This window comes from Acytostelium subglobosum (assembly GCF_000787575.1).
Source record: "Acytostelium subglobosum LB1 DNA, scaffold: scaffold17, whole genome shotgun sequence".
In the NCBI taxonomy this organism is placed as follows: domain Eukaryota; phylum Evosea; class Eumycetozoa; order Acytosteliales; family Acytosteliaceae; genus Acytostelium; species Acytostelium subglobosum.
Window position 1 is genome coordinate 419,240 of NW_012236516.1, and position 25,474 is coordinate 444,713.

A 25,474-nucleotide genomic window follows, 5' to 3' on the forward strand; every position below is an offset into this window, starting at 1 on the left:
TCAAGTTGGGATTGATGACCTGGATGACCTCCTTGATGATGATGTGGATGATGCCAATGACGATGCTGAAGATGATGATGATGACAAGGAAGACGACAATGCCTTGACGTGCTGTTGCTGATCTTTTATACTCCTATCAATGAATGGTCGCCAGTAGACTTGATCATAGTACATGGAAGTCTTGGTGCTGCATATACCTTGGAAAAGCGCCCTTCTCCAAGTGCGACACACCATACTACATGACAACAATGATTGCAAGTCTCCAAGATTACGGAATATTGGTTCCATTGTTGATGCGCACATACAGTAGTGTATATCTACCATTGTTACCTTTGATGAGATTGATCGTAATGCCATATATAGTGCTTGGAGTACGCCACGTGAGCTTGGTCTTCGCATTGGATCAGTGTGCCAACAAATATTGATTAGTTTGGCGATTGATGATGGTACTGAATTTGGTATCTTTGGTCTTCCACCCTTTGAGACCAATTCCAATCGCTCAAAATCAGCCATACTAGCAAATGGCAACTGTCTTGTGAACTATGATCGATTGAATGGATGATTAGTGATCAATGTACTTGAGTGGATGGTGGTCTGTGGACTTACAAGCTCGTAGAGTACAAATCCAAAAGAGTAGATGTCTGCTGATTGAGTGTAGCTCTCGCCATTGATGACTTCTTGTGCCATGTATATAGGTGTGCCAACAACGGTCATCTTGAGCTTGTGTGGCGCTACTTTGGTCGTGCCAAAGTCAATCAGTTTGACGCTGAAATCATCTTTGACCAAGAAGTTATCAGGTTTGATATCCCTGTGTATGAGGAACTTGGAGTGCAAGAAGTCCAGTGATTGTGCCGCCTCGATTGACATCCTGACCAACAACTCGATGGGAGGTGGCTGGCGATGCTCCTCGACATATGACTCGAGCGCGGCAACAATGCTACCGCGACTGCAGTGCTCGGTGACGATGAATGGGTCCTTGCCAGTGCTGTTGCCAGTGTACGCGCCAAAGAATCGGATGACGCTTGGATGTTGTGATATACAGATGGTTGCCACCTCGCGATGGAACAGCTCCCAGTCGAATCCCAATCCATCTGTGGGCAATTGCTTGACGGCAACCTCTCGACCCTCAAACACGCCTCGATACACCGTGCACAACATTGACTTATACAGCTGGCGAGTAAATGTGACGCTATCCAACAACAACTCTCTATGCAATTTGCATGATGTCCTGGATGAGTACTCCACGATCAATTCCAACCAACCTGGATGGCCCTCAATCAAAGTTCGATATGGCTCTAAAGTATGATTCGTTGATTGATTGAGTGAGTGATTGGAATGGTTCCTGTGATTGATCATGCAATTACCTCGCTTGAAACATGTGGATAGAAGCTCCATGACTCGATCACTTGCGCCCAGCTCTTCGCTATCCAGCTTGCCCCTTAGCAAGTCCCTGTCAGCGTACAGGTTGACCATGACTTCAATAAGTTTAGAGTTGAAATATACAGGTAGTAGTCGCTCTAATTGTGGTCACTATATTGTTAGTATCCATCCATCAATACATCCAAACATGGATGTGTCAAGGTACCGTACATACCATGTCCATTGATCAATTGTAAGAATATGGCGAATAACTTCAATGACAATGCACTTATACTACTGATGGTTCGCTTGTCATCATTGGAAGATGATGATGATGAGATGATGATGGAGTTGGATGATGTGGATAGTGTTGATGGTATAGCCTTGAGTGTCTGGAGATAGAATGTATACAGGTTGCATAATGTGTTCAATGACTCGATGTTTAGAAAGTGTACAATGTTCTGTGGCGTGAATACCAGATGATACAATATTGACAACATGATGAATTGGCCAGTGTCATTGCGTGATGCCAGACTAAAGTGCAATGACGATGAGATCACCATGCTCTTGAGGTCTGGCAATGCCAACGTGAATGTTTGATTGAGTACTTGTCCATGGCTATGATTGCGACTATGACTAGTTTGGCTGTGACTGTGGTTGTGGCTGTGCGAGTGGTTGTGGCTATGATCAGGTGATGAGTGCGTTGGAACACTCCTTGGCGAATCACTTTGAAGAGAGAGAATATAAGCAAATGTTTGATCATTGACTACCAGATTACTTATTGATTGAATGTGGAATGGTTCCACGGAAGAATAAGTTAGTTCCTGGAACCACTGGACTGATCAATCACAACCAAACATACTTGAACAATGCATAGTACTTCCGCTTGTAGATATGCTTTCCGTTGTCCTCTTGAGCAAACATCTGTATCCATGTCTTTATATGCTCGAATGAATAGTCTCCATTCTCCACCATCTGTTCTCCATACTTTTCAAATGTATCTAAATGTGTGGAGTGGATAATGATCAGTCGTCTGGGTGGACATGGACCATGGTCCAACTCACATTCACATACATTTGCTTGTGAACAACTTCAATAATGATGATGACTTGTTGTGTTGTTTATCCTTGCCATCTACTCCACGACATATCAGTGTACTGTTGTTGAGTTGTGGTATACATCTAGTATGTGCCAACTTGTTACACTCTATGGGATTGATTGATTGATTGATGTATGTTTGGTTAAAATGATGTGTTGTGATGTGATGTGATGATGGAGCATGCATACTTGTACATATGGAGAACTTGTCTGGCAATGAGAGACCTGTTACATTGTCGGCTATACAGATGAAGCACTCGGGTGGTTTGCCCAAGTTGTTTGGATTGGTTTGGAACTTGTGATGTGGACTAACATCAGGAGTGTTCGCATCAGATACCATCGTCGACGAGCGTTGTTGTTGTTGTTGTTTATTGATACTCATCTCGATGTATGCCAACAATTACAACAAACCTACAAGACGTATATGATATGTGACTCTTTGATTTATGACTTTATTGAATGAAGAATGAGAGAATGAATCAATGGTAGGGGTGGGACGAACCGGAATACTGACCATAGTCAGATGATCACTACTTTGGGGCTTGCCTGACATAATGACAGGCCACACACAATCAAGGTGGAATAATTGATTGATTGGTGATGTGTTGTGTAGGGGTGTTGGCCCAAAACAACAAAGTGATCAACGGCCTGAAGCTTCCAAAAATGGGTTGGAATATCTGTTCATTTAGAGTTGATTATGCTAAAGAGATTATGACATCGATAGAAAAAGTCATCATACAACTAATCTTATGTTTATGGTCCACATGTTGATTATACTTCCGATTTCATTCATCCATTTTCAATTATCTCTCTCTCTCTATCTATCGCTAGGTCATTCATTCTATCGAAACAAACAAAAGTATGAAAGAAAGAAACTGGAAGTGAGATGTGATCGAACAAACTGTTCACCATTCATTTGGTAACCACATAAACTTTGTTACTTTTCATCTTGCAGCCCAAACCCAATCAGATAATAACTTAGCCTAAATTATTTATTTCTTATTATTTATTGTACCATTCACTCACTCACACACTAGCAACTCCTCACACTACTGATATGTAGTAGTTAGACATACATACTTAGTGTATTATTATTGAAGGACAACTGTGAAGTCTTGTTGACCAATACCTAGAACTTGTTGTTCGGAGAGACAAGTTTAATAACGTTACAAATAGTTCCGTTGAAGAATTATTTTTCATAATTTAAATTATGTGACTGTGAGTGTGTGTGGTGTGAATGAAAAATTAATTTAAATTGATTTTAGTCTAACACACTACCACCACCCACAACTTGCGTGTGTGCTTTTCCCCTCACCAAGCCAACACTCACTCTCTATCACACCACCACCAAGTCATGCACACACTAATACTCCAAAGCCGGCTGTCACTCAAACAACAACAACAACATCACGCACAAAACTCAATAAACTTTCAACACTCAAACAACTCCCTTCTCTCCCTCACACATACATACATACACATACACATAATTATATTTACACATACATACTTGATTGACACAACATCATCAATATCATCATCACGAAGAGCATCAGCAGCATCAACATCAACTTCCAACATCAGGTATACAGACAGGACATAAAGCGAATATCAATCACTTCATATCAATTATTTCATATCAGCAATCAATCAATCAATCAATCAATCAATCACACACCAACATATTAGGACATATATCTAGCATGAATACATATCATTAGAAATATTAGACAACTAGTCGATTAATACGATAAATATATATATATATATACAATCAAATATATAGTATAGGAGGAGAGAGTGAGAGAGAGAGAAGAACCAGGAGCATCTTATAGTCTGTGACGAGCAGTATGGTGGTTCAGTACTCAACGCCCCAAAGCGAGTTTGTTCCAACATCCAAGAATCCATATGAGGGTATGTAGTTTCTCGAGGAGGACCGTTATAATCACGTGAATGTTAACTAACTAATTATTATTATATATAGACATGAGCTACAATGATTGGTCCATCCTGATCGATGCAGCCATATCCACACAGGGCAAATTGGATGACGTGGACAACGGCAACAATAGCATCAGCTCCAACAATAGCAATATCAATAGCAACAACAGCAACAATAGCAACAACAACAACAACAACGTCACCATCAGCAGCAACAGTGGCAACACAGAGGTGAAGGTTGAGATCAATACAGAGGCGGACCAGCACCCTCCAAAGGAGTCCGCCAACAATGTCGCCACCACCAACAACAACAATATAGACGACAATACAAACCATACTCATCCGCTGTGTAGTGGCGACACAACAGTCAGTGACAACGGTAGTATCAGTCATACAAACATCACCAACATAGATAGCAACAGTTGTAGCACCGACATCAACAACAACAACAACAATAATAGTAATAGTATCAACAACAACAACAATAATAACAACAATATCCTTCTGTGTCCTATCCTAAAGAAGAGTAACCCAAACAACTCATTCGTAGGATATGAGATATCAAAGTTGCCACTGAGAAAGAGACACTTGGTGCCAGAGAGTGCTTACTACAACATTCACCAGTGTCTGGCTTCACCGCAGTCACCTCCAACACCTAAACAATCATCAACACATCTGTTTGGTGGTAGTGGTAGCGGCAACAGTTTGAACGAAGCCCAGGAGCAGCGAGTGCCCTCCCCCAACACAAAGAAGGAGGTTGTCGTCCAACAGCAACAGCATCAACAGCAGCAACAACAGGTGACCGTCAAACCACCCGCCAAACCAACAGAGGAGGACGAGGTCGATGTCGAGGGTGTAGACGAAGAGTTCTTTGTAGACAAATCTCTAAGCTATGATACCCAACATAGGACTGTCGTTGAGTCCGTCACACCGCCACTGACGTCGTCCAACGGTGTCCAGCAGCAGCCCACTCCAATCAAAGTTGCCGAGAGCACGCTGGTCAAGGTGGAGAGTGACCAGGAGATGGAGGTGGACATTCTGGTAGACGACGAGGAGAGCAGCAACAGCAGCAGCAGTCACAGGAGCAAGGGAGAGAACACACCAGTCAAGAAGGAACACAGTCACCATCATCACAGCCACCACGATGGCAGCCACAAGAAGAGGTCCAAGCACCAACGGTCCAGACACAGCCACAAGAAGGTCAGGCGGGAGAAGGAGCGTCCGGCCTCATCAGGGTCCGACACCGCCATGTATGAATCCGAGTCCGATTCGGTTTCCGACGAGGAGGAGGAAGACTCTGGTGACAACAGACTGTACTGTGTCTGTCGCAAGAAGTACGATTCCAACTCATTCATGATTGCATGCGACAAGTGCGACGAGTGGTACCACGGCGAGTGTGTCAACATCTCGGAGAAGGACGCCAAGAAGATCGACCGATACGTGTGCATGAAGTGCAAGAAGAAGGACAAGCACAACAGTGGCAGTCACTCCTCGAATAATAATAATAGTAGTAGCAGCAACATCACCAGCAGCAACAACAACATCAACAACAATAGTAACAATAGTAACAATAGCAACAACCACAATCACAACAATCACAACAGTCACAACAACAATAGCAACAACAGCAGCAACAATAGCAACAACAGAGATAGTATACCTCCCGCCTCACCAAAGGTGACACCTTCACAGCCCAACTTGACAAACTCGCCACTTCTGCAGAGTAGCGATTACAAACATTATTTATCAACAAGCAACAACACCTCACCAACACACAGTAGCAACAGCAACAACCCTTCACCGACATCGTCCTCCTCCTCTTTACCCTCTTCTAAACCTGACGTTCGAAGATGCTCTTACTCCAAGTGCTCAGGCTTCACCAGCGGCCCATCCAAGTACTGCTCCAAGGAGTGCGGCGTGGCCAACGCCAAGGAGATCATCAACAAGAACCCATCGATTCAGCGTTCCGTTTTATCCGCACCCAACTCTCCACCCAACAGTACAGTCGCACCTGCACCCGCACCCGCGGCCGGCACTGCCACAGCCTCCACCACCAAGTCTTCTCCGCCCGTCTCTGACAGTAATCCACTGACCCAGAAGCTGATGTCGACGTCCAACTGCGACGACATTAGCAAGCTGAAGGAGATCTCGCAGAAACGATCCGAGATCGAGACCAAGCTGAAGAAGCTGGAGAAGAAGAGCTCAGAGTTTGAAAAGACCATCCAGAAGACCAAGTTCCGAGCAGAGTCTGCAGAATTGTATAATAATATCAGTACCAAAGGCAACATTGATGGCCCCAACTCGACACCGCCGACCCCCAAGCCCAACAACTCGCCGCCATCCATCACGCCTTGTGTCTTTCCTCAGAAAGAGTCAGCCACTGGCATATGCGGCGTATTGAACTGTACAGAGCATCCCAACTGGGAGAAGAAAAAGAGAGAGTTCTTTACCAAGGAACAGTCATTATATGTATGTATTAGCCGTATACCTTCATCATCTCTATGTATGATCAACGTTCTAACTCATTCACTTCTTCCTCCCCTTTCTCTACAGACCAAGGCCCTCAGAGATATCGCTTTAGAAGAGAAACAAATCCATCAGAGGATAGCCAGGCGAAACAAGATTGCCAACATGTCCTTCCCCGTTGGTTGTGAGACTGGCTCCTCTTCAGACTACTGACTTATTATAAACTGATAAACATGTATCTATTGTCTTCCTATCCCCTTTATACCCCCTTTAACTACCCTTGCCTGCTCTACTCTGCCTATTCCTTCTTGTTGTTGTGTCCAACCTGATATCATACTCGTTATGACACCAGTTTATTATAAAGCATTTGCATCTCTGATACCATACGCTCTGACACTTGTTTGTCTTGGACATCACCAGATGAACGTTGATGCACCAGCTTCACCAACTCCGTCACCTTGCTCTGCACCTTGTCATCCATGAGTGTATCCTCCAATGTCTTTTGTTTGGATAGCTCGATAAAGATATGTGAGAGTGTAGTCAACTTGGTGTCGTTGGAGTTCAATCGGTCTATAATGTTATTGGTTGTTCATTGTTAGTCGTCTTATGGCAACAATAAATGGATTGGATGAGATTGTCTTACCTTTCAGTAGTCTAAATATATGTAGTAGCAATGAGTTTGATTGATCCAAAAGAACAAACTGGACAACAAGATCCATTTCAATGATGGATGAGTTGGCGCTGTCGTAGAGGAAGTTGGCCAGGGTGATTGGCAGCTTGTTAAGGAGTTCCTCTGGCATTTGTGCCCACTCCTCATTGTCCTTGGCATCAAAGCATGCATATATCATCTCCAACAAACCCTTGGTCTCGACCATCGTCTTGGGTGTTGACTAAAGAAGGATGGAGGGCAATGATTAATAAATAATCCAAGTCTCCATAGAATGATCGAATGAAGGACGTACCAATTCATTGAGAATTGACTCTGAGAGTGGAACCAGCAACTTGTCAATCGCGATTGATGTCCTCAGATTGTTAATGTCTCTGAATATTCTACTTGTAGCCTTCTCTCTTAGTCTATCTCTCTGTTTGGCTTCCTCGCCTTCCTCATTATTCTCCATTGTCTTTCTCTTGTTGCTATTTGTCGCTTTACTCTTGTCCATATCAACGTCGACCATAGTCTGATCACCATCAAGGTCAACTGGTTCATCATTATTCTCTGTATCTTGTCCCTCCAATGACTTCAACTTCTTTTCGACTGGCTGTGACATTGACATTGTCACGGCGAAGCAGAATGCCAAGTAGTTGGTGAGTCCAAACTGTGATTGCTTGTGATAGAATATCTCCAACACTCTGTCAACGATATCATGGGATATGCCTGGGTCTACAAGTTCATTGATTGATTGTAAGTTGATTGATTGAATGATTGGATATGGTGGTTATAACATACATCTACATATTGCAATGAGTGACCTGATCATAAGCATACTGATTGATGAGAAGTAGTAGATTAGGTTGAGTGCCTGAGTCTGGACGTTGAATGGTAGTTGGACGAATGGTCCATATATCTGTTTGCCATTAGGTTGCTGTTGAGTGCCCTTTGTGATTGTGAAGAAGAATGGAACAAACGCATTGTGGATCGAGTCATACTGTGCTCTCTTGGTCTGGTCCTTGCCCAGAGACAACAATATATGTATAATGATCTGTCAACAGATATAGTAACCGTTAGCAAAGGTAAATGTAAATGGAGAATGCGGGATACATACAAGTGATGTGTTGGGATCGGTAGTTCCAAGCTTCCAGAGGAGCTTGGGCAATGAAGCCAGGCCCCACTCAATAATCTTCTTGATTGTGCGGTCCTTTGCCTTGGAGTGAGTGTCAACCAACTCCTTGATGAAGAACACACATGACTTCTTTGCGGAGGAGTGAGGATGGCAATGCTCATCAAACTTGATGAAGGCCTGCAACAGACTCTGGCTGCTCTCTGGCTGCAGAACAGGGAGAATGCGAGGCACGATCCACAAAAGATCAGCGATGGACGAGCGCACAGCCTGACCAGATCGCTCAAGATTGCTCTCAATCAGCTTGCCATCGAGTGCCTCCTCCAGGAACTCCAGCGCCGGTGTGAACCATTCCGGCAATGATGTCAAGGGCTTCTTGCATTGCAGGCCCATGAAGTGCGCCAAGGTCTGTGCCACGACAGAGTTGATTGCATTGCTTGTGATCCACTCCTTGGAGTCGGGGTTGGCAGCCGATCCTACAAAGAATGGGAAGTGCACAGCAAAGTACTTGATGTAGTCCTGTCGCAAACGATCAAAGTCCTTGGTGCCATGCATGTCAATCTTGAGGTTTTGGATCAACAAGTGGATGATCCTCAGTATGAGCTCCATGTCCTCGAGGCTGGAGTGTGGGAGCGCTGGGTTGGACGGGGACAGTTCCAGCCAGCACTCAATCAGCACGGGCATCAGAGTCTTTGTGAACAACATAACTTCTCCACTATTCTCCAAGATCATTGGTTTGAGTTGTACTGCGCCATCACCATCCTGTTGCTGTTGCTGTTGCTGTTTGTTCTTCTTTGTTGAGCCATTGTTGTCGATTGAGGTGGAGAGTGTCGATGAGGAGATGGATGCTGTGACTTGGTTCTTGGAGAACAGGTCATTGAACACGCGACGCTGATCATATGTGCGGAACTCGCCGCGAAGGCTGACGATTGGGGCCCAGGGAGTGTTGTCCTGGTTCATGGCCAGGACGCCGTTGAGCAGACTGGCAAAGGTGTTGTCGGGTGGCAACACGAGGAGCATCAGAAGCTTGTTCATACTGCGCAGGATCTGTATCCTCGTGGACAGTGCGCCAGTCTTTTGTGTGGCGGCTGAGGCCAGCGAGGCGGCGGTGGCCGAGGTCGACTGGAAGGACATTGTATGTGACGTGGACACGGACACACGTCTGAGCAGGTCCATGTAGTTGGGAATCATTTGGTGGCTATGTGCCGTGATCTGGCGTGGATACTGATCGAGCAGCAACTCAAAGATGCGCAGGGCGTCCATTCGAATGGAGGTCTTGAGGTGGGTCATTCCCGAGCTGACGTACACACTGAACAGTGGCACGAAAGGTGAGATCATCACGGGGTCGAGCAGCGGTAGCACTTGGGCCAGCAGCGAATAGGCAGCAGCACGCACATTCTTCTCGACGTCGTTCACCAACTCAACCGTTCCATTCATTATCGCTGATATATGCATATGAACTATCTTTGGATGCTGCTGTATCAAGTCGCGTACACCATTCAAAGCATCCTTCTTCACCTGTTCACTATAATGTTTCATCTTTGACAACAAGTCCTTCAACGTCATATTCCTATGATTGACCATCTGATCCTCCTTCTCACCTGATATCGACTGAGCTGGGATGAACAATGCTATTATATTCATTGTGGTTATGAGTATGAGTATGAGTATGAGACTATGGTGTAATAGTATGATGGACATGGTATTGATTGACATACTCTTTGATTTAAAGGTAGTGACGGTGGCATTGGGATTGGGTGGTGCCTTCTTTCCAAGCTTCTTCTTCTTGACTTGGAAGTCAAGTGATGGTTGACCTGTTTTCTTTGCTTTTGATCTTCCCATTATATATATTATATGTATATGTATAAGTATATCTACAAGATCACAAATGTTAATGTATTCGTTCAAAACAACCATTCGGTCGTTTTCTCAGACTCAAAAAGTCATCAAAAATCAAATTTGCCAAACCTTCTACCCTTGCCATTGCCCTTACCCTCGACCCTTGGTCTAGAGAATAAATACTTCTGATTGTTTATTGATGTTGTTGTTACACTGTGTGCGAAGGAGGGAGATAGAGATAAAGATATATAGATTGGAAGAAAGAAAGAATGAATGAGTGGGATAGAGTAGAGTTGACAGAGGGGATAGTGGATAGAGGAGAGGGAAGAAGGTAGTAGGTAGGAAGATGATGGATGAATGAATGAATGATGAACAAACAAACATTACTTCAATCTCAGTTGGATGTTTAAGCAGTGCTAAAGACTGGGTTGTGTCTGCAGATGCTTGGTCCAATCTCATCGTACTTGGCCTTGGTGTGACAGAGGTTGTAGAAGTCTGGAGTGGATGCCAACATGGAACCACCGAACCAGACGGCATAACGCTGTCTGGAGTGAGACACGACGTTGACCTCGAGTGGCACGGCCTTGATCTTGCCGCCACTGAGCTCCTCGGATCTCTTGATACGGTAGTCGACCGATCGCTTGATGTCACGTTGCAGACGCTTGCCAAAGTCCTTGAACATGGTGCTGCCACCAGACAGCACGATGTTCTTGTAGAGACCACGACGGCAATCGATTGGACACGACTGGATGGTGTCGTCGACCACCTTGGGCAGTGGGGTCAAGAAGTCGGACGAGATGATCTCGGGGCTGAAGAAGATCTCTGGGCCGAGGAAACGCTCGTAGCCGACGTCGTACTGGAAGGGCTTCTGGGTGATGGCGTCGGCGGCCTGCACGGTCTTGATCCACTTGGTGGGGTCGCTGTCGAACTTGGCAAACTCCTTGACCAAGTCTGGGCACACGTAGCTGAACTGCTCCTTCACACGCTTGGCAATCTCGAGAGACTCTGCTGGTGGGATCGATGGCTCGCGCTCCCTCATCAACTGTTGGACGAATCCAGTAATATCTCTTCCAGCAATTGGAATGTGTTTGATTGATGATCCAATAACATATCCTTCAGCCTATAAAATGTTTGTTTGATTGATTGATCATATGATCAGATGGTCTGTCAGTGCACTGTTTGATCGATCGATCAATCAAACATATATACATACAACTGGAATGACGTGAGTAACTCCATCACCAGAGTCAATGACGGTACCGGTGAGGGTACGATCGGCATTCTTGAGGGTCCAGGTGGCAGCAAGGGCAAGGACGGCTTGGACGGCAATGTAGAGACCTGGGACGTTGAAGGTCTCAAACATGATCTCGGCGGTGAACTCACGGTTCTCTGGTGCGTTCAGGGGTGGCTCGGTGAGGAGGAAGTAGTGATCCTCGGGCTCACAGCGCATGTACTTGAAGATGCACTGCTCCCAGTACTGCTCCATGTGCGTCCAGTTCTGGATCTGACCGTGACGGATGGGGTTGGTCAGGTCGTAGGTCTTGGCGTTGGCGACGGCTTCGTCTCCGATGAAGAAGTCGAGGTCCTCGACACCCTTCTTCATCGAGGCGGCAGTCTGCTTGCCCTTGGCAGTCTGTGTGGCGATCGATGATGGGATGATGAAGCTGGGGTCATCATTGCCGGCGTATCCCATCTTTGTGTATCCTGTACCATTGTCAATGACCACTGCTGGTAATCCTGAAATGTTCATCTTTCTTTCTTTCTTTAAATTATCTGTATCAAACTAAACTAAATATATATAATAATATGAATATGAACTAACAACAATCAATCACATCAACAACAACACAACAAACACTCAATGATTGAAAGGGATGTGTGTGAGAAATGGATGGCCTAAGTTTTTCACGTAATGCAGGTCCCCAGTGGGGGGCTTTTTTGGTCACTCACCCATCAGGTCCACCACCAAAAATTGATCAAATATCTTAAAAAAAATAGTTGATCATCTCCATTTCAATTCTATATCTGTACACAAGCATTATTATTATTACAATGTTGATGTTATTTATTTAATGGTGCATCTTTTTAATAACTTTGTTATTGAATAGTTGGTAACATGCCATTTTGAAGTCATTGTAATCATTCCATTTTAGAATCTTACGGATTGGGATGTAGGTGATTCTTGGTTCACTTTCTCTAATGATCATACAATCCTTGTTGTCCAAACAAATGAATGAAAAGTATTCAAATTTTGATCCAGGTTTCTCAAACAATGGTGTAACGTCCATCTTGATCTTGAATCGTTTGTCATTGCGTAATGCATGCAGGTGAGGACCATTCGATGACATTCCTGTTATTGTTAAATCAATGATACTTCTGAGACGGAATATGTTTGGTAAATCTGGACATTTGAAATTTGAGTTTACCTTCAAACATGTCACTGATGTTGGTAAATGATAGTAGAGACCAGCTAGGTTGCAAAGGTCTCCATTACCTCGCAAGGTCAAGTAGGTGATTGAGGATGGCAGTGATCCTTCTGTCAGCTTTTGTCTCCAATGGGGCCAAAATGTTAGTTTAGTGATTGATAAGGGCAAGCTTCCAGGAGGCAATTCTTGTTTATACTCTGATCCAAGCTTCAAGGTTGTCAGTGATGTTGTGATACCCAACAATTCAAGAGGTTGGTTAAAGTGTTTGCCGACTTTCAAACTTCTGACATTGTCAGGTATCATTCCAGTTGTGAATGGATGTAAGAAATTGTCATTGAAGGTCAAATCGGTAACAGTCTGACCAATGTATCCAAGAGATATAGGCTGGTTGGAAAACAATGACAAATATTTTAGGTTTGGTGGAAGATTGATTATATCTTGAGGTTTCTCATAACGTATACCAATCTTCAAAGAGGTCACTGAATGTGGAATATATATATGTTGGGAATAAAATGTTTGTTCGTCAAGTATTTGATCCAATCGATCCAATGATGATGTACGATATGCAAAGTTAAGATGGATGACTGATTCTGGTATACAATCTTTGAATATTGGATACTGGAATGTTGACTCAAAAGTCAGATGAGTGACACTATTTGGAATATCACCTTTGTTCAACTGTTGATTGAAAAGTCGTCCAAATGTCAAGTGAGTCACATTATTTGGAATCAAACCTGGAATTAAAGGTTGTATGAAATGAGTACCAATCTTTAAACTCGTAACATAATCCGGGACATTACTAATTGTTTCGCCATCTTCAATCTCATAAATTATATTATTATTAGCTCCACTGAGATGAATATGTTAGTTAGATGGTTGTTTGATTGAGTAGAGTTGAGTTGAGATGGGTTGATTGAATACCTTTTAGAAGTTGGCATGAGTTCATGTATTATCTTACGATTACTACCAAAGAAGTACTTTGAAACTAAACAGAGAAATACTCTATCAGCAGTATCAGAAAGATATGATACAATTAAATATAATACTATTCTTGGTATTTTAGTTAACATGTTTTGTATTTATATATATTTATTGAAAATGTATACCATTGTTGTTTAACTTTATTTATATTCGTCGAGAACCCAAACTTAGAAAATAAAGTGTACAATCAAGATACTTTGATCTTGTAAGTTTTATGATTGTTTACACTTTAGATGAACTTCAGGAATTGGTTTGAATCTATCGTCTGACATGGCCTATTCCATTTGGAGAGATCACAAGATGACATCATACTTTATACTTTAGTAATCGAGATACTTCGGGTTATTCAACTTCATTCATTACTTTACATTATTTATTTACTCACCCCTTCGGCATGATTTATCTATGAATTGAGTATAATGAATAGACAGACAATCGTTTGAGTTAGTGTAGTAGACCCTATTGACTATGGCTTTGACCCTTGATAGATAGTCTAATACAAGTACAGCAACAAAGACGCCCATTCCGAGCAAAGACAAAGTGCCGAAGACCATCGGATTTCACCACACTTTCACCAATCATGCAATGATACTAAGTAGAGTTGTGATCAAGTTTTTAAAAGTACAGGATTGAGGGCATGCCCTTGTCAACCCATCTCTTGCCTATTCAGGCCCTTTGCAGTAGCATCACTTCACGATTCTGTACCATTTGTATCCAATAGCCGGTCGGGTATCTTTGTATGTCAGTTCCAATCACAATACCGACAACAACTACAACTCTAGAGTGAGTGAGTGAGTGTGTTGTTTAATGTAACTGAGGATGCATGTGTCCAAACACCATCATCATCATCATCAGCTCAAACCATTCTTGACAACAACATCACCTCTATTTATTTGTATTAGTAGTAGTACACCTAACTCACTCAATCACTCAGCCTCACTCTCACAACAATGGACAGGATATACATCAATCAACTCACTGCCAAGTACTTGACATCACAGTGGAAGAACTTCTATATCACTGGTTTCCTCGTCTCCTTCTTGCTTAGCGTTCGAATCCTTCGTAGCATCTTCAGAACACGATTCAATGTCAAGGGTAAACTTGCTGTCGTCACTGGTGCATCAAGGTAAGTTTGGTTTGGATCGCTCATCACTCACTCAATCACTCAATCATTGACACTTACTTACTTTGCAAACAGTGGAATTGGTCTTGCCATCGCAACAGAGTTGGCCAAGGCTGGCTGCTCGGTGTGCCTGGTAGCACGTACACAGAGCACTCTGGACACGATCGTTCAGGAGTTGCGTCAGAAGGGTCTCGACGCACATGCTGTCCCAGCCGATCTAAGCAAGCCAGAGGATGTAGCAAGATGCCACCAAGAGGTGATGAGAATCGCTGGCGATCGCTCCGTCGACATTCTCGTCAACAATGCCGGTGCCGGTAACTGGAAGTTCATCGAAGAGACATCCATGGATGAGTGTTACAGCATGATGGCTTTGCCTTGTATGTGTCTCTCTCTCGTGATCGTTCACGTGATCCAACAAACACCGCGACTAACCCGCCATGCACTCAATCAATCAAACCAACCAATCAATTAGACTTTGCCGCATTCAACATGACCAGAGAGTTCGTCCCAAGAATGATCGCTAATAACAGCGGATACATTATTAATGTTAACTCACCAGTGTCGTACCAGCCATGGCCTGGCTGCGTTGGATACGCTTGCTCTCGTTTCGCCATGAAGGGCTTCACTGAGGCCCTCAAGGCTGACTTCCGCGGCACCAACATCCGTGTGATGGAGGTGATTGCAGGCGAGACCAGCTCCAACTACTTTGCTGCCAATGGCATCGACGACACGTTCCACATGCCATACGCCTCGCAGCTCATCCCCAAGATCACGCCCACCGACGTTGGCAAGGGCACCGTGCAGGCGCTCATCAACAACAGAGACAGAGCTGTCATTCCATACTCACTGGCCCTCATCATTGGCATTGGCGAGATGTTTCCATCGTTCATGAGAGCACTGCTCTGTCGCTCGCCACGTGGTGACGTTCGCATCAAGAAGATCGAGAAGGAGGGTGTTGGATTCAACTCAAAGTAAAGTAAAGTAAGCTCTCTCGCTCGCTCGTTCGCCTAAACGGTTGTTGTTATACGTCCATCCACGATAGATTGGATGGAATGTCTTCTATATGTTTATTGAAGTGAGTGAGGGTGGGCAGTTAGTAGTACATGATGTCTGTGTGGCTGTGGCGGCGAAGTGGCAAGTGGTGATCATACACGCCACATGATCGAGTTGTTTGATTGGGAGAATGTCCAGGACAACCTTGGTTAATTGGTTGGCTTGATCCTGACCCAACCTAGCTGTGTTCCTGATCGTCTGTTGCTTGATGATGGTGTTACACCTGTGGTTGCTGTCGTGGTCGTGGTAGATGTTGGAGTTGGCGTGGTAGTGGCGAATACTGGGACAGGCGTGCCAGTGGCCTTGGGCGAAGTTGGCTCGCTGTCAGTCTCCCCATCAGACTTGATGTTGATATCGTCGTCCAACACTAACTCCTCGACATCCTCCTCCATGATGGCATCGGACATGCTGACGGGCAGGTCCAAGAACTCCTTGTCGGCGTGAGGCAGCTTCTGGATGAGGTTCTCAACGAATGCCTTCTCGAGGTTGACGTTGTTGAGCATCACAGCCGGGTCACTCGAAGGACAGCGCAGAATGGTCGGAGCAAAGATCATGGCCATGTTGCTGCTGCCCATCTTGCTGTGCGCGACAAACTCCAGCTTGCAGAAGAGTTGGATAAAGTGCACCAGATAGGTGAGCACGCGCAGATGCAGCGGATTGGTAATGCGTTTGACAATGTTGACGGCGTCTTGTGGTGTGTCAACGCAGTTCTGATACAGTGACGAAGGAATCAGTGGCTCGGGCGTGTCGCGCAGCCATTGTTTGAACAACGCGGCCGGTGTCCTGACGTCGTCGATGTGCGACAGGTCAAAGTTGCCCTTGTCCATCTCGAGCCTGATCTCCTTGATCGAGCTGACGATGCCCGGCACACGGAAGATGCCCTCGTATACATGTCCCTTCAGCTTGGTGATGGTCACGGCCAACACATGCAGCACCTGCGGGATCTCAAGCGTGGGATGCGTGTCACGCTGTCTGGCCATCAGCTCCTCGATGGGCACACCAAACGAAGCAGTTGGCAACAGTGCCGATCTTGGCACAGGCTTGCCTGGCGACAGTGGCGCCATTGTGGCGGTTGAGCCACCTGATGTTGTGAGTGAGCCTTCATCCTTCTTGCCCGCCGACGACTTGGAGAACAAGCTGGACGTAAGATTCTTGGCGTTCCACATCGACTTTCTTGTGAGCCTGCCCTCGACGTAGGGCTCATAATGGAAGGGCGTGCCCAATATCTTGTTCATCTTGTTCTTCCTAATAAAGTCCTGCACGTCGCTCTGGTTATCGACCTGTTCGACCAGCCTCCTCACAGCATCATATGATGCGGCGTATATTGGTGGCTGGTCATTGATCACCTTGCTCCAATTGGACAAGTAAGTCTTTGTAAGATGTATATGAGTGATGATGAAGTGCTCAAAGTCCTATGTATGTCGATGAAAGGTTAGTCAGTGTGTGTTGCCGACATGTTGCCCTTGTTGCCAGTGGCGTGGCGCATGGAGCTACGCACATTCAATATCTTTGGCATCATCTCTACGTTGTAGAGGTTCTGGAAATCGTTGGTAGCCTTGATCTGCTCGCGATACTCCTCGTCGGCGGCAGCCTGCTCTCCCTCCAACCTCTCCTTGCGCTTCTCCAGCTTGGTGATTGAATCCACAGAGGTGTCGGGCGACTCGCGCGCATCCTTGAGCTCCAGTTTGGTGGACTCGAGCTCCTTTGACACCTTCTCGTACTTGGACTGCGACTTCCTGTGCGCATCCAACATCTCCTTGAGGTCGTTGCGCAGACGCGCACCCTCGTTGACAATCTTCTTGCGCTTGGCCTCCATGTCCTTGATCATGGCCGAGAATGGGCCGCACACCTTGGTCACGATGCTGGCGCTGAGTGCCACGTGATGCTCCGACTCGTTGTGGCTGCAGTTGACGACCTTGCGCCAGGCGTTGTTACCTGTCGATGCCTCCAGCTGATCACTAACGGCGAACATCTTTGATGAGAGCTTGTCCAACTTCTTTGCCAGCTTGTCCTCGACCTCTGCTCTCTTCTTAAAGTAGAGCAATATAATCTTTGACTGTGCTAGATCATTCTCTGTTCGCTTGCACAGCAAGTCGTAGCCATCCCATAAATGTTCAGAGAACTTTAGCTTTGTATTCGTCGCAGTCGTCATTGTTTATGTTGATAATGTTGATAATAAAGTATGGTTGAATGATTGAATGAGTGAATGATTGAGCGACTCTCGTTGACCTGACTCTGCGTGTTCGTGTTCGTGTCGAGTGATGTTTGTTCACAAGGGACGCACTGATTAGCCAAGCACAAGGTGTTCGGGGTCGGGCTTGGTCTTGGTATTGGTGTGTTGGCTGGGTCTTGGGTATTCGCTTCGCTTCAAACTCGAGTTGCTTATGCTGCTACTTTAAGTAATAATAATAATAATAATAATAATAATACGTGTTGTGTAATAAGATAGAGAAAGGGAGAAAGAAGGATTATGTATTAATTTGATGAATACCACCACCACAACAACAACTACTTTGCAAAGATCTTCGTTTTGATTATAATAACCAAAAGGGCTGCATTAGGAATAATGGGTGAAACCATGAATGAACGACCCATGACAACGACCTTGATCAAGAATGATGTTGGGTTTGTCAATTGCATGAATGAACACATAATAATAAATATCTTGATAGTTTTGTAGATCATCTTGAAACTACATGATACCAATACATATTAATGTTTAATGATTATTATCAGACATCGCTGATGTGCTTACTGGACCCATCACTGTAGTCACTCTCAGTGAGGTTATCTTGATGGTCATCCTCATCTTATTGATCGTCGTGCTCAGAAGAACTGCCACATAGTGATTTCACCTGTTGTTGACCAAAGGTTTCTGCCATGGTCCGATATTCTTCATCTCGATCGCCATCGGGGTCCTCTGGATTATCAATATGTTTGTAATGCCTGCCAAGCTTTAATCGATGCGTCAGCGAGGTGACTTCAAAATCATGTGCCATCAACTTTGACACTGGAATGAAGCCGCCAACAAGCGAGTCTGCCAAGAAAAGCGCCACATCGTTGTATAGGAATCTGATGGCAAATCTGATCTGCGAGTGTACATTATAATAGTTGACCGTCACTCGTGAGGAAAGTGTGGCGAAGCGAAGGATGTTGAACGTTGTGTGACTGGTCGGGTCGAGAGGATGGTCAATCCCAAGAGATGGATGCGTGCGGTCAATGTTGTCGATGCGGACATCGCCGATACCCAAGTTGGTGAGATGAAGGAGATGTCTGCCCAGCACGGTCCCGCCATCGTACCGAAAGGTCTTGAGCGTTGATGGAAGATTGTCAATGTCATTAGTAAAGAACTTTCTTCCAATTGTCAAAGAGGTAACAGTGGGAGGGATTGCATTGTGATCGAATGGCCTGTCGTAGAATCCACCAAGGACGAGCTCAGTGATGGAGGCAGGAATATTTCCCGGCGTGAGACGATGGTCACCAAGACAGAGATGAACCACCGATGGCGGGAGACAGGCGAGTGAGCGCGTGCAATGCCGGAACCGGTCGCCAAATCTGAGGTGTGACACCGACTCCGGGATTGCTCCAGGATACAGTTCTTGATCAAATTCTTTGCCAAACTCCAACCTTGTCACTGAGTGAGGGATTACTCCCTCTTCCAGAGGTCGATTAAAGTTGTTGGTAATGAGACACTCGACGCCATCTGGGATAGATCCAATTTCTAGCGAGTTGTTGTAAAAGTAAAGATTGAGATACTTGATCGATTGAGGGAGGTCGCCTGCCTGCAGGTCATAGTCGTATTCTCGCAGCGTGAGCTTGGTCACAGAGTCTGGAATGACCCCATAGCCAAGATAACAATAATATGCATGAAGGTCCAAAGTTGTGATGGAGTGAGGAAGCGAGAGCGGACTGAATTGGCTCGCGTAGACCGTCAGCGTTGAGACTGTTGAGGGTATCTCAAAGGTATCTGTAACGCCGGCACGGCAATTGCTGATATCGAGAGTTGTGATTGATGATGGAATATCGACTGGCAGTCCATCTCCAAAGACAATGAGCTCAGTCACTGATGATGATGATGAAACATCACCAACAAAATCCAAGTGGCAGTTGAGCGATGTCACAGTTGGCGGTATGAGGGATGGTTGCTCACCAACGATCGTGAGCTTGCTGATGTTGTAATTGCCATTGGAGTGCGACTGCAGCCACTCTACATCGTCACTCGTGCGAACCTCAATGTTAACTTGGTCAATATATATACATGTATTAGTGATTCTCCTAGGACGAAGTGTTCAAATATATGATAGCTCACTCACTGTTAATGTTGCTCAGAGATCGATCAATTGAGTGGAGGAAGCTATTGAGACATGTTACATGTCTGATATCTTCGCTCTTGTTTGTGTAGCAACCTTCAATATACATTGAGCTGATGTCAAACCTCAGAAGACTATCTCTTTGAGCGTAGAGACATGAGCAGCTGAGCACAAGACATATTCCATCCAAGTTGTCCAAATAGTCAAAGAGCAATAGAATGACTCTATATGGAAGATCGAGCAATGAGAGGCAAGATGTCATTGTTGTTGTTGTATTAGTTGTATTAGTTGTTGTCGTAGTTGAGTGGTGATATGACCTCGCGGCGAGTCATCTTTCGAAAGTCTTTTTCAAAAAGGCGCGTTATTTGAAGTTCTACAGATTGTTTCATTCCAATAAACATAACACTTATCTCTAAGTTAGTTAGTTAGAGATAAGAGATAATAATGGATTCATATAGGAGTAGTACAACATCAACATCAACTACATCAACATCAATTTCAACAACAACATATGATGGTGATGATGATGGAGGTGATCATTTTTTGGACAACAACTCAACATTTGCTCAGTTGAAACAGATGTGGATTAATGAGAAGTGTACATCAGATTTGTTACCATTCCAACAAGAGGTCGTAGATGAGGCAATGAAACAGATAACACTTAAGGAGGAGTTGTGCTCAAAGGATATCACAGACACCAATCAATTTACAGCATTCATCTATGAGATGGAGATCGAGCGACTCAAGTACCTGATACGATCGTACCTCAGATGTAGGCTTCAAAAGGTGGAGAGATATCACGCCTACATCACAAAGAAACAGTATATGAAGGGAAGGCTATCCACTGATGAGATGCACTATTGCAACAAGTACGCTCTACTCGTCGAAAATCATTTCAATCAATCATTCCTACATGCTCTGGACCAAGGTCTTGATCGAATGGAGCCTGATAGCGGTATGTACTTTGGATCGTCCAAGTCCAGGAACTCACTTACTCACATCATTCAATCAATCAATAGTTCAAGCACCGAGCATGAACCAATATGTATTCTGTACACCAACGATGGATATTGATGATGTCCAGATCGGTGATGAGTATGTTCAATGCCTTCCGCCAAACCATTCAATCACTTACTCACAACCTCTACCTCACATGTTTAGTGATCAACCGGTGACATTGATGCAGGATGGAATCTACTTGTTAAAGTACAGTTCCATCCATTCTTTGGTGGAGACGAGGAAGGTAAACCTGATCTAAAGAATATGCCACACTCAATGTACATCAAGTTTGTACTCTTACTTGCTTGCCCTTACTTGGCAAGATATGTGGATTGGTCTACACTCACGTGGACAATCGATTAATCAATCAATACAACAACAGCAATGGTGTGGCGAAGGTCAGTCCATTGGATATAATCAATCATCATTTATTAAACAATCCAGTCCACAATACATTATCCATGCACATGTTTGGCAGCAACCAACTTATCAGTGGATGCCATGTTGACAACTGACGTCTTGGCCTCTTCAGATAGCTCATCAAAGTTGGGTAGTGTCTTGATGTTGTCTCGGTGTGTCTTGAGAATCCTGGCCTCACATAATACTGTGAGCACTCTAAGGTTAAAGTTGAGCGAGAACTGATAGATGTTTAGCAATGAGTCGTTGTCCACATGTTGTCGGAGCACGGCTGAGCACAGCTCCTTTGCGCGACTGATCTGATGGAAGTCGGCCAACTTGATCAGCTCGACACACTCGTTGGGGTCGTCTGGCACCTCGTTGGTGTAGAAATAGCGTAACAGGCTACGGAAGCCGGTTACGGATATCTCGTGCATGTCGATCGAGTCCATGCCAGTCTCCACGAACTGACCCTTCAGCATCATGCTAAAGTATGGCGAGCGCAGACACAGTATCACCTTGAACGATGGGACAACCTGTGGCTCGACGGTGTCCTGTCCCTGTTGTTGGTCGTGCAGGTTGAACTTGACGTCATGGTAGTGTGAGGAAAAGTCAGAGTCTTTGAGCTTTGCCAGGTCGTCGACAAGGCTTGAGGATGGCATCAGCTCGAGTGACTTGGTCTTGCCAAGGTTACAGAGGTAGGCCAGGCGTTCAAGCCCCAGCCCGGACGACACCAAGCCCAACTCGTCCACGACGCTCGGGGACAGGTGAGCGTGATCAGTGTACATAAACTTGACCAGCAGTCGCAATGCGTCAAGTGAGGTGTCCGGGAAGTCGATGTAGATTATGTTGTCCACAGTGCTGGAGTAGACGTGGCTGGTCATCGACAAGCTGATCTTGTGGCCACCGTTGGGGTTGCCCATCTCCATTACCATGAGTATGTGTAGCTTGTAGGCGCGACTGGCCAAGATGATGCGGTGGCAATCGACTGGGTCGCCACGGTTGCCGCGACTCGTAAGTCGCAGGTCTACAAAGCTGGTGTCCGCTAACAGCGAGGACAGCTCCGTTCCAAACAGGCTGTGGCCACTCGTAAGTGAGATGAGCGAGGAGTTGCTGCCTGCGGCGATCTTGAATACGGGGGAGTTTGTAGGGACGCGCACCTTGGTGAAGTTGCACACCTCTTTGATGGGCTCGCCATCGCCGCACTGTTGGTGGCTGTTACTGCCAAAGGTGATCACCTCGCCCGTGTCTGTCAGGACGACCACGTGCTCGTAGCCCACCTCGATCGTGTTGATGGGGTAGGGCAGCAGTGCGCGAACCAACTGTGGCATCCATGTGGACTTTTTATGGCCCTCGAGCAAGACGCCCAGCTGTGAGTTCTCGTTGCTACCCCATGTGAATACAAAGTTGCTGTGTTCGGAGAGAACGGCGTTGAAGTTGAGGCCTGCGCCAATCTTCTTGATGGACTTGTCGAGCTTGACGCGCTGGGGTATGTGTGTGCTGTCAGGTGAAGCTACACCCAGACGTCCATCTCGATTTGATCCAAATGTGTAGACCTCGCCTTCTTCAGAGAGTACCATCGTGTGCCAATTGCCACACGACACTTGTTTGGAGGGCGGCAGGTCCTTGACGAGACGTGGAGACTTTTGGAAGTTTAGGCCACCCTCGACTTTGTAGCCAAGGTTACCCATGGTGCCCTGACCCCATGAGTACAGACTGCCGCCGTTGCACAGCGCCATTGAGAACTCTTGTCCACAGCTGATTGAGGCTACGCACTGGTCTTCAAAGAAAGGGATGATCGTTGGTGAAAAGATGAAGTCGCCCGTGGTGCCCAGACCTAGACGTCCACCTGTGTTGTTGCCCCATGAGTATACAACACCAATCTCGTCCAGTGCAAGTGAATGATCCTTGCCACAAGAGATTGAAATGATCTGTTTGTTACGGAATGCGCTTATCGGTGAGGGGATGGCAATGTCGCGCTTTGTTGGATGTCCCAACTTGCCGTAGCTGCATAGACCCCAGCTGTAAACCTGTCCAGTGTCCGTCAGGAGCATTGCAAAGTTGTTGCCAAACTTGATTGTGGTTGGTGCGTGTTCGACATGATTGAACAAGATGCTGCTGGCCACCGGCAGACTTGTGAGAGTGAGGCCACTAGTGAGCATCTGGCCCCACTGATATATTGGTACAAATGGTTGTCCATTGTTGTTGCCAGTACTGTTGCCATTGTTGGCGTTGGTGGATTCATTGTACACAGTGAGTATTGATGACTTGAGCTTACGAAGTTGATCAATCAACTCAGCTGACTTGAGCCATGTTGCAATGTCAAGTGCAGTCAAGTTGCGACAATCCACCAATGATCCATCAGCCTCCACCTGAACTAGGAATCGCAAGATGTTCTTATGTCCATGGATTGTTGCAACATGCAGTGGGGTCTAAATGATTGATTGATTGATTGATAGGTGAGTGGAATAGTTCCATGTGTGGGGGTGGTGGGGGTCAGTTACAACTCGAGGTCTTCGCATCCTTAGACTCACTCATTCAATCAATCAACAGTCATAACATACCTCCTCAGCCTCATTCTTCAAGTTGAGTAGGTCTGGAAACATCTTGTATATCTTTGATAGTTCTTGCTCGAGAATTGGCATCATGTCATAGGTTGCCGATCCTGCAGTATGAAGTATGCTCTCACCATTCGAATCGAATCTTAAGAGGATCTCTTTGGCATCATCATACTTTTCCAGCTTGTACAGATTGGCCAGTTTACCAGGTAGAAGATATCTATTCTCTTGAAGGAATGTCTGCCAAGTGAATCGGGCCTGACGACTGTATATCTCCATGAAGGCTCTGTCCATCTCATCAGACCATTGACTCAACTGTATTGTTGTGTTGTTGATGTTATAATAATATTGACCATTGTAATCGTATTCATTATCGCCATCATCATAATAATCATTATATTGATCATTTTCGTCATAGTCTATATCTATATTTCCATCATATTGGTATTCCATCTCATTGTATATTGGTATGTATGTACGTGTAATACAGATAGTAAGTATATGTAACTGTTTAAGATGTTAATGGATCAACTAAAGTAAACTGATCAACATTATAAATCTGGATCGAACTGATTTGTTTCCGTTTTTGGACCATCAACCGACTCTCTTTTTGATCAACCACACACATCATTAAGAAACAGGACTTCCACGTTACACCATGAAGTTTATTAAGATCGGTCAATCAAATACAGGATAGTATATGTACAACAATGAATAATGAATGAATGTTCATCCGGATGGTCAGGCTGGATCAATAATACAGGCCGAATTCCATTGAACTTTGGTTGAGCTTGGTGAGGTCGGAGGATTGGATGCCAGGGAAGTAGGAGTGGTGATGGTCGGAACCAGAGCCAGTGCCAGCAAGGATGGATGAGATGGAAAGGTTGGCGGTGTCCAGTGTCTTGTTTGTGGATTGGTTCAATTGCATCAGGTCATGATCCAGCAGGAATCCATTCAGATCCTTGAGGTGATCGTCAACATGTAGTGGCTCCTCCTTGACACTGAATGATTGTTGTTGTTGCTGTTGTTGTTGGATGTTATTGTTGTAAAAGTGGTTTCCATTCGAGGATGCTGATGAGTCGTCTACCTCAATCGACAGGCGCAAGTTGGAGTTTTGTTGTTGTTGTTGCTGTTGTTGTTGTTGTTT

General features: G+C 45.1%; 10 protein-coding genes across 10 annotated transcripts; 3 read left to right on the forward strand and 7 right to left on the reverse strand.

Annotated features, from left to right (window-relative positions):
- On the reverse strand, positions 1-2,839 carry SAMD00019534_081750 (hypothetical protein; the record flags this gene model as incomplete). Its single annotated transcript, XM_012896635.1, has 8 exons — positions 1-65; positions 306-540; positions 607-1,295; positions 1,365-1,475; positions 1,595-2,136; positions 2,222-2,360; positions 2,434-2,565; positions 2,647-2,839. The coding sequence occupies 8 exons, from the start codon at positions 2,837-2,839 to the stop codon at positions 1-3; spliced, it is 2,106 nt and encodes a 701-aa protein (XP_012752089.1).
- Positions 2,840-4,307: 1,468 nt separating this feature from the next.
- On the forward strand, positions 4,308-7,077 carry SAMD00019534_081760 (hypothetical protein; the record flags this gene model as incomplete). Its single annotated transcript, XM_012896636.1, has 3 exons — positions 4,308-4,371; positions 4,442-6,867; positions 6,952-7,077. The coding sequence occupies 3 exons, from the start codon at positions 4,308-4,310 to the stop codon at positions 7,075-7,077; spliced, it is 2,616 nt and encodes an 871-aa protein (XP_012752090.1).
- Positions 7,078-7,204: 127 nt separating this feature from the next.
- On the reverse strand, positions 7,205-10,484 carry SAMD00019534_081770 (hypothetical protein; the record flags this gene model as incomplete). The annotated part of the gene is made up of 6 exons (XM_012896637.1): positions 7,205-7,434; positions 7,508-7,754; positions 7,827-8,245; positions 8,312-8,564; positions 8,628-10,273; positions 10,361-10,484. The coding sequence occupies 6 exons, from the start codon at positions 10,482-10,484 to the stop codon at positions 7,205-7,207; spliced, it is 2,919 nt and encodes a 972-aa protein (XP_012752091.1).
- A 403-nt stretch (positions 10,485-10,887) lies between these two features.
- Positions 10,888-12,231, reverse strand: SAMD00019534_081780 (hypothetical protein; the record flags this gene model as incomplete). The annotated part of the gene is made up of 2 exons (XM_012896638.1): positions 10,888-11,601; positions 11,695-12,231. 2 exons carry the CDS (start codon positions 12,229-12,231, stop codon positions 10,888-10,890), a joined length of 1,251 nt encoding a protein of 416 aa, XP_012752092.1.
- Positions 12,232-14,838: 2,607 nt separating this feature from the next.
- Positions 14,839-15,986, forward strand: SAMD00019534_081790 (hypothetical protein; the record flags this gene model as incomplete). The annotated part of the gene is made up of 3 exons (XM_012896639.1): positions 14,839-15,014; positions 15,087-15,388; positions 15,484-15,986. 3 exons carry the CDS (start codon positions 14,839-14,841, stop codon positions 15,984-15,986), a joined length of 981 nt encoding a protein of 326 aa, XP_012752093.1.
- A 227-nt stretch (positions 15,987-16,213) lies between these two features.
- On the reverse strand, positions 16,214-18,216 carry SAMD00019534_081800 (hypothetical protein; the record flags this gene model as incomplete). Its single annotated transcript, XM_012896640.1, has 2 exons — positions 16,214-17,476; positions 17,563-18,216. 2 exons carry the CDS (start codon positions 18,214-18,216, stop codon positions 16,214-16,216), a joined length of 1,917 nt encoding a protein of 638 aa, XP_012752094.1.
- Positions 18,217-18,874: 658 nt separating this feature from the next.
- On the reverse strand, positions 18,875-20,636 carry SAMD00019534_081810 (hypothetical protein; the record flags this gene model as incomplete). The annotated part of the gene is made up of 2 exons (XM_012896641.1): positions 18,875-20,304; positions 20,378-20,636. 2 exons carry the CDS (start codon positions 20,634-20,636, stop codon positions 18,875-18,877), a joined length of 1,689 nt encoding a protein of 562 aa, XP_012752095.1.
- A 317-nt stretch (positions 20,637-20,953) lies between these two features.
- SAMD00019534_081820 (hypothetical protein) lies at positions 20,954-21,632 on the forward strand (the record flags this gene model as incomplete). The annotated part of the gene is made up of 3 exons (XM_012896642.1): positions 20,954-21,329; positions 21,394-21,469; positions 21,536-21,632. 3 exons carry the CDS (start codon positions 20,954-20,956, stop codon positions 21,630-21,632), a joined length of 549 nt encoding a protein of 182 aa, XP_012752096.1.
- Positions 21,633-21,828: 196 nt separating this feature from the next.
- On the reverse strand, positions 21,829-24,621 carry SAMD00019534_081830 (hypothetical protein; the record flags this gene model as incomplete). The annotated part of the gene is made up of 2 exons (XM_012896643.1): positions 21,829-24,201; positions 24,334-24,621. The coding sequence occupies 2 exons, from the start codon at positions 24,619-24,621 to the stop codon at positions 21,829-21,831; spliced, it is 2,661 nt and encodes an 886-aa protein (XP_012752097.1).
- A 457-nt stretch (positions 24,622-25,078) lies between these two features.
- On the reverse strand, positions 25,079-25,410 carry SAMD00019534_081850 (hypothetical protein; the record flags this gene model as incomplete). The annotated part of the gene is made up of 1 exon (XM_012896644.1): positions 25,079-25,410. A coding segment is annotated over one exon (332 nt), but the record flags the coding sequence as incomplete, so codon positions are not given.
- Positions 25,411-25,474: the final 64 nt, after the last annotated feature.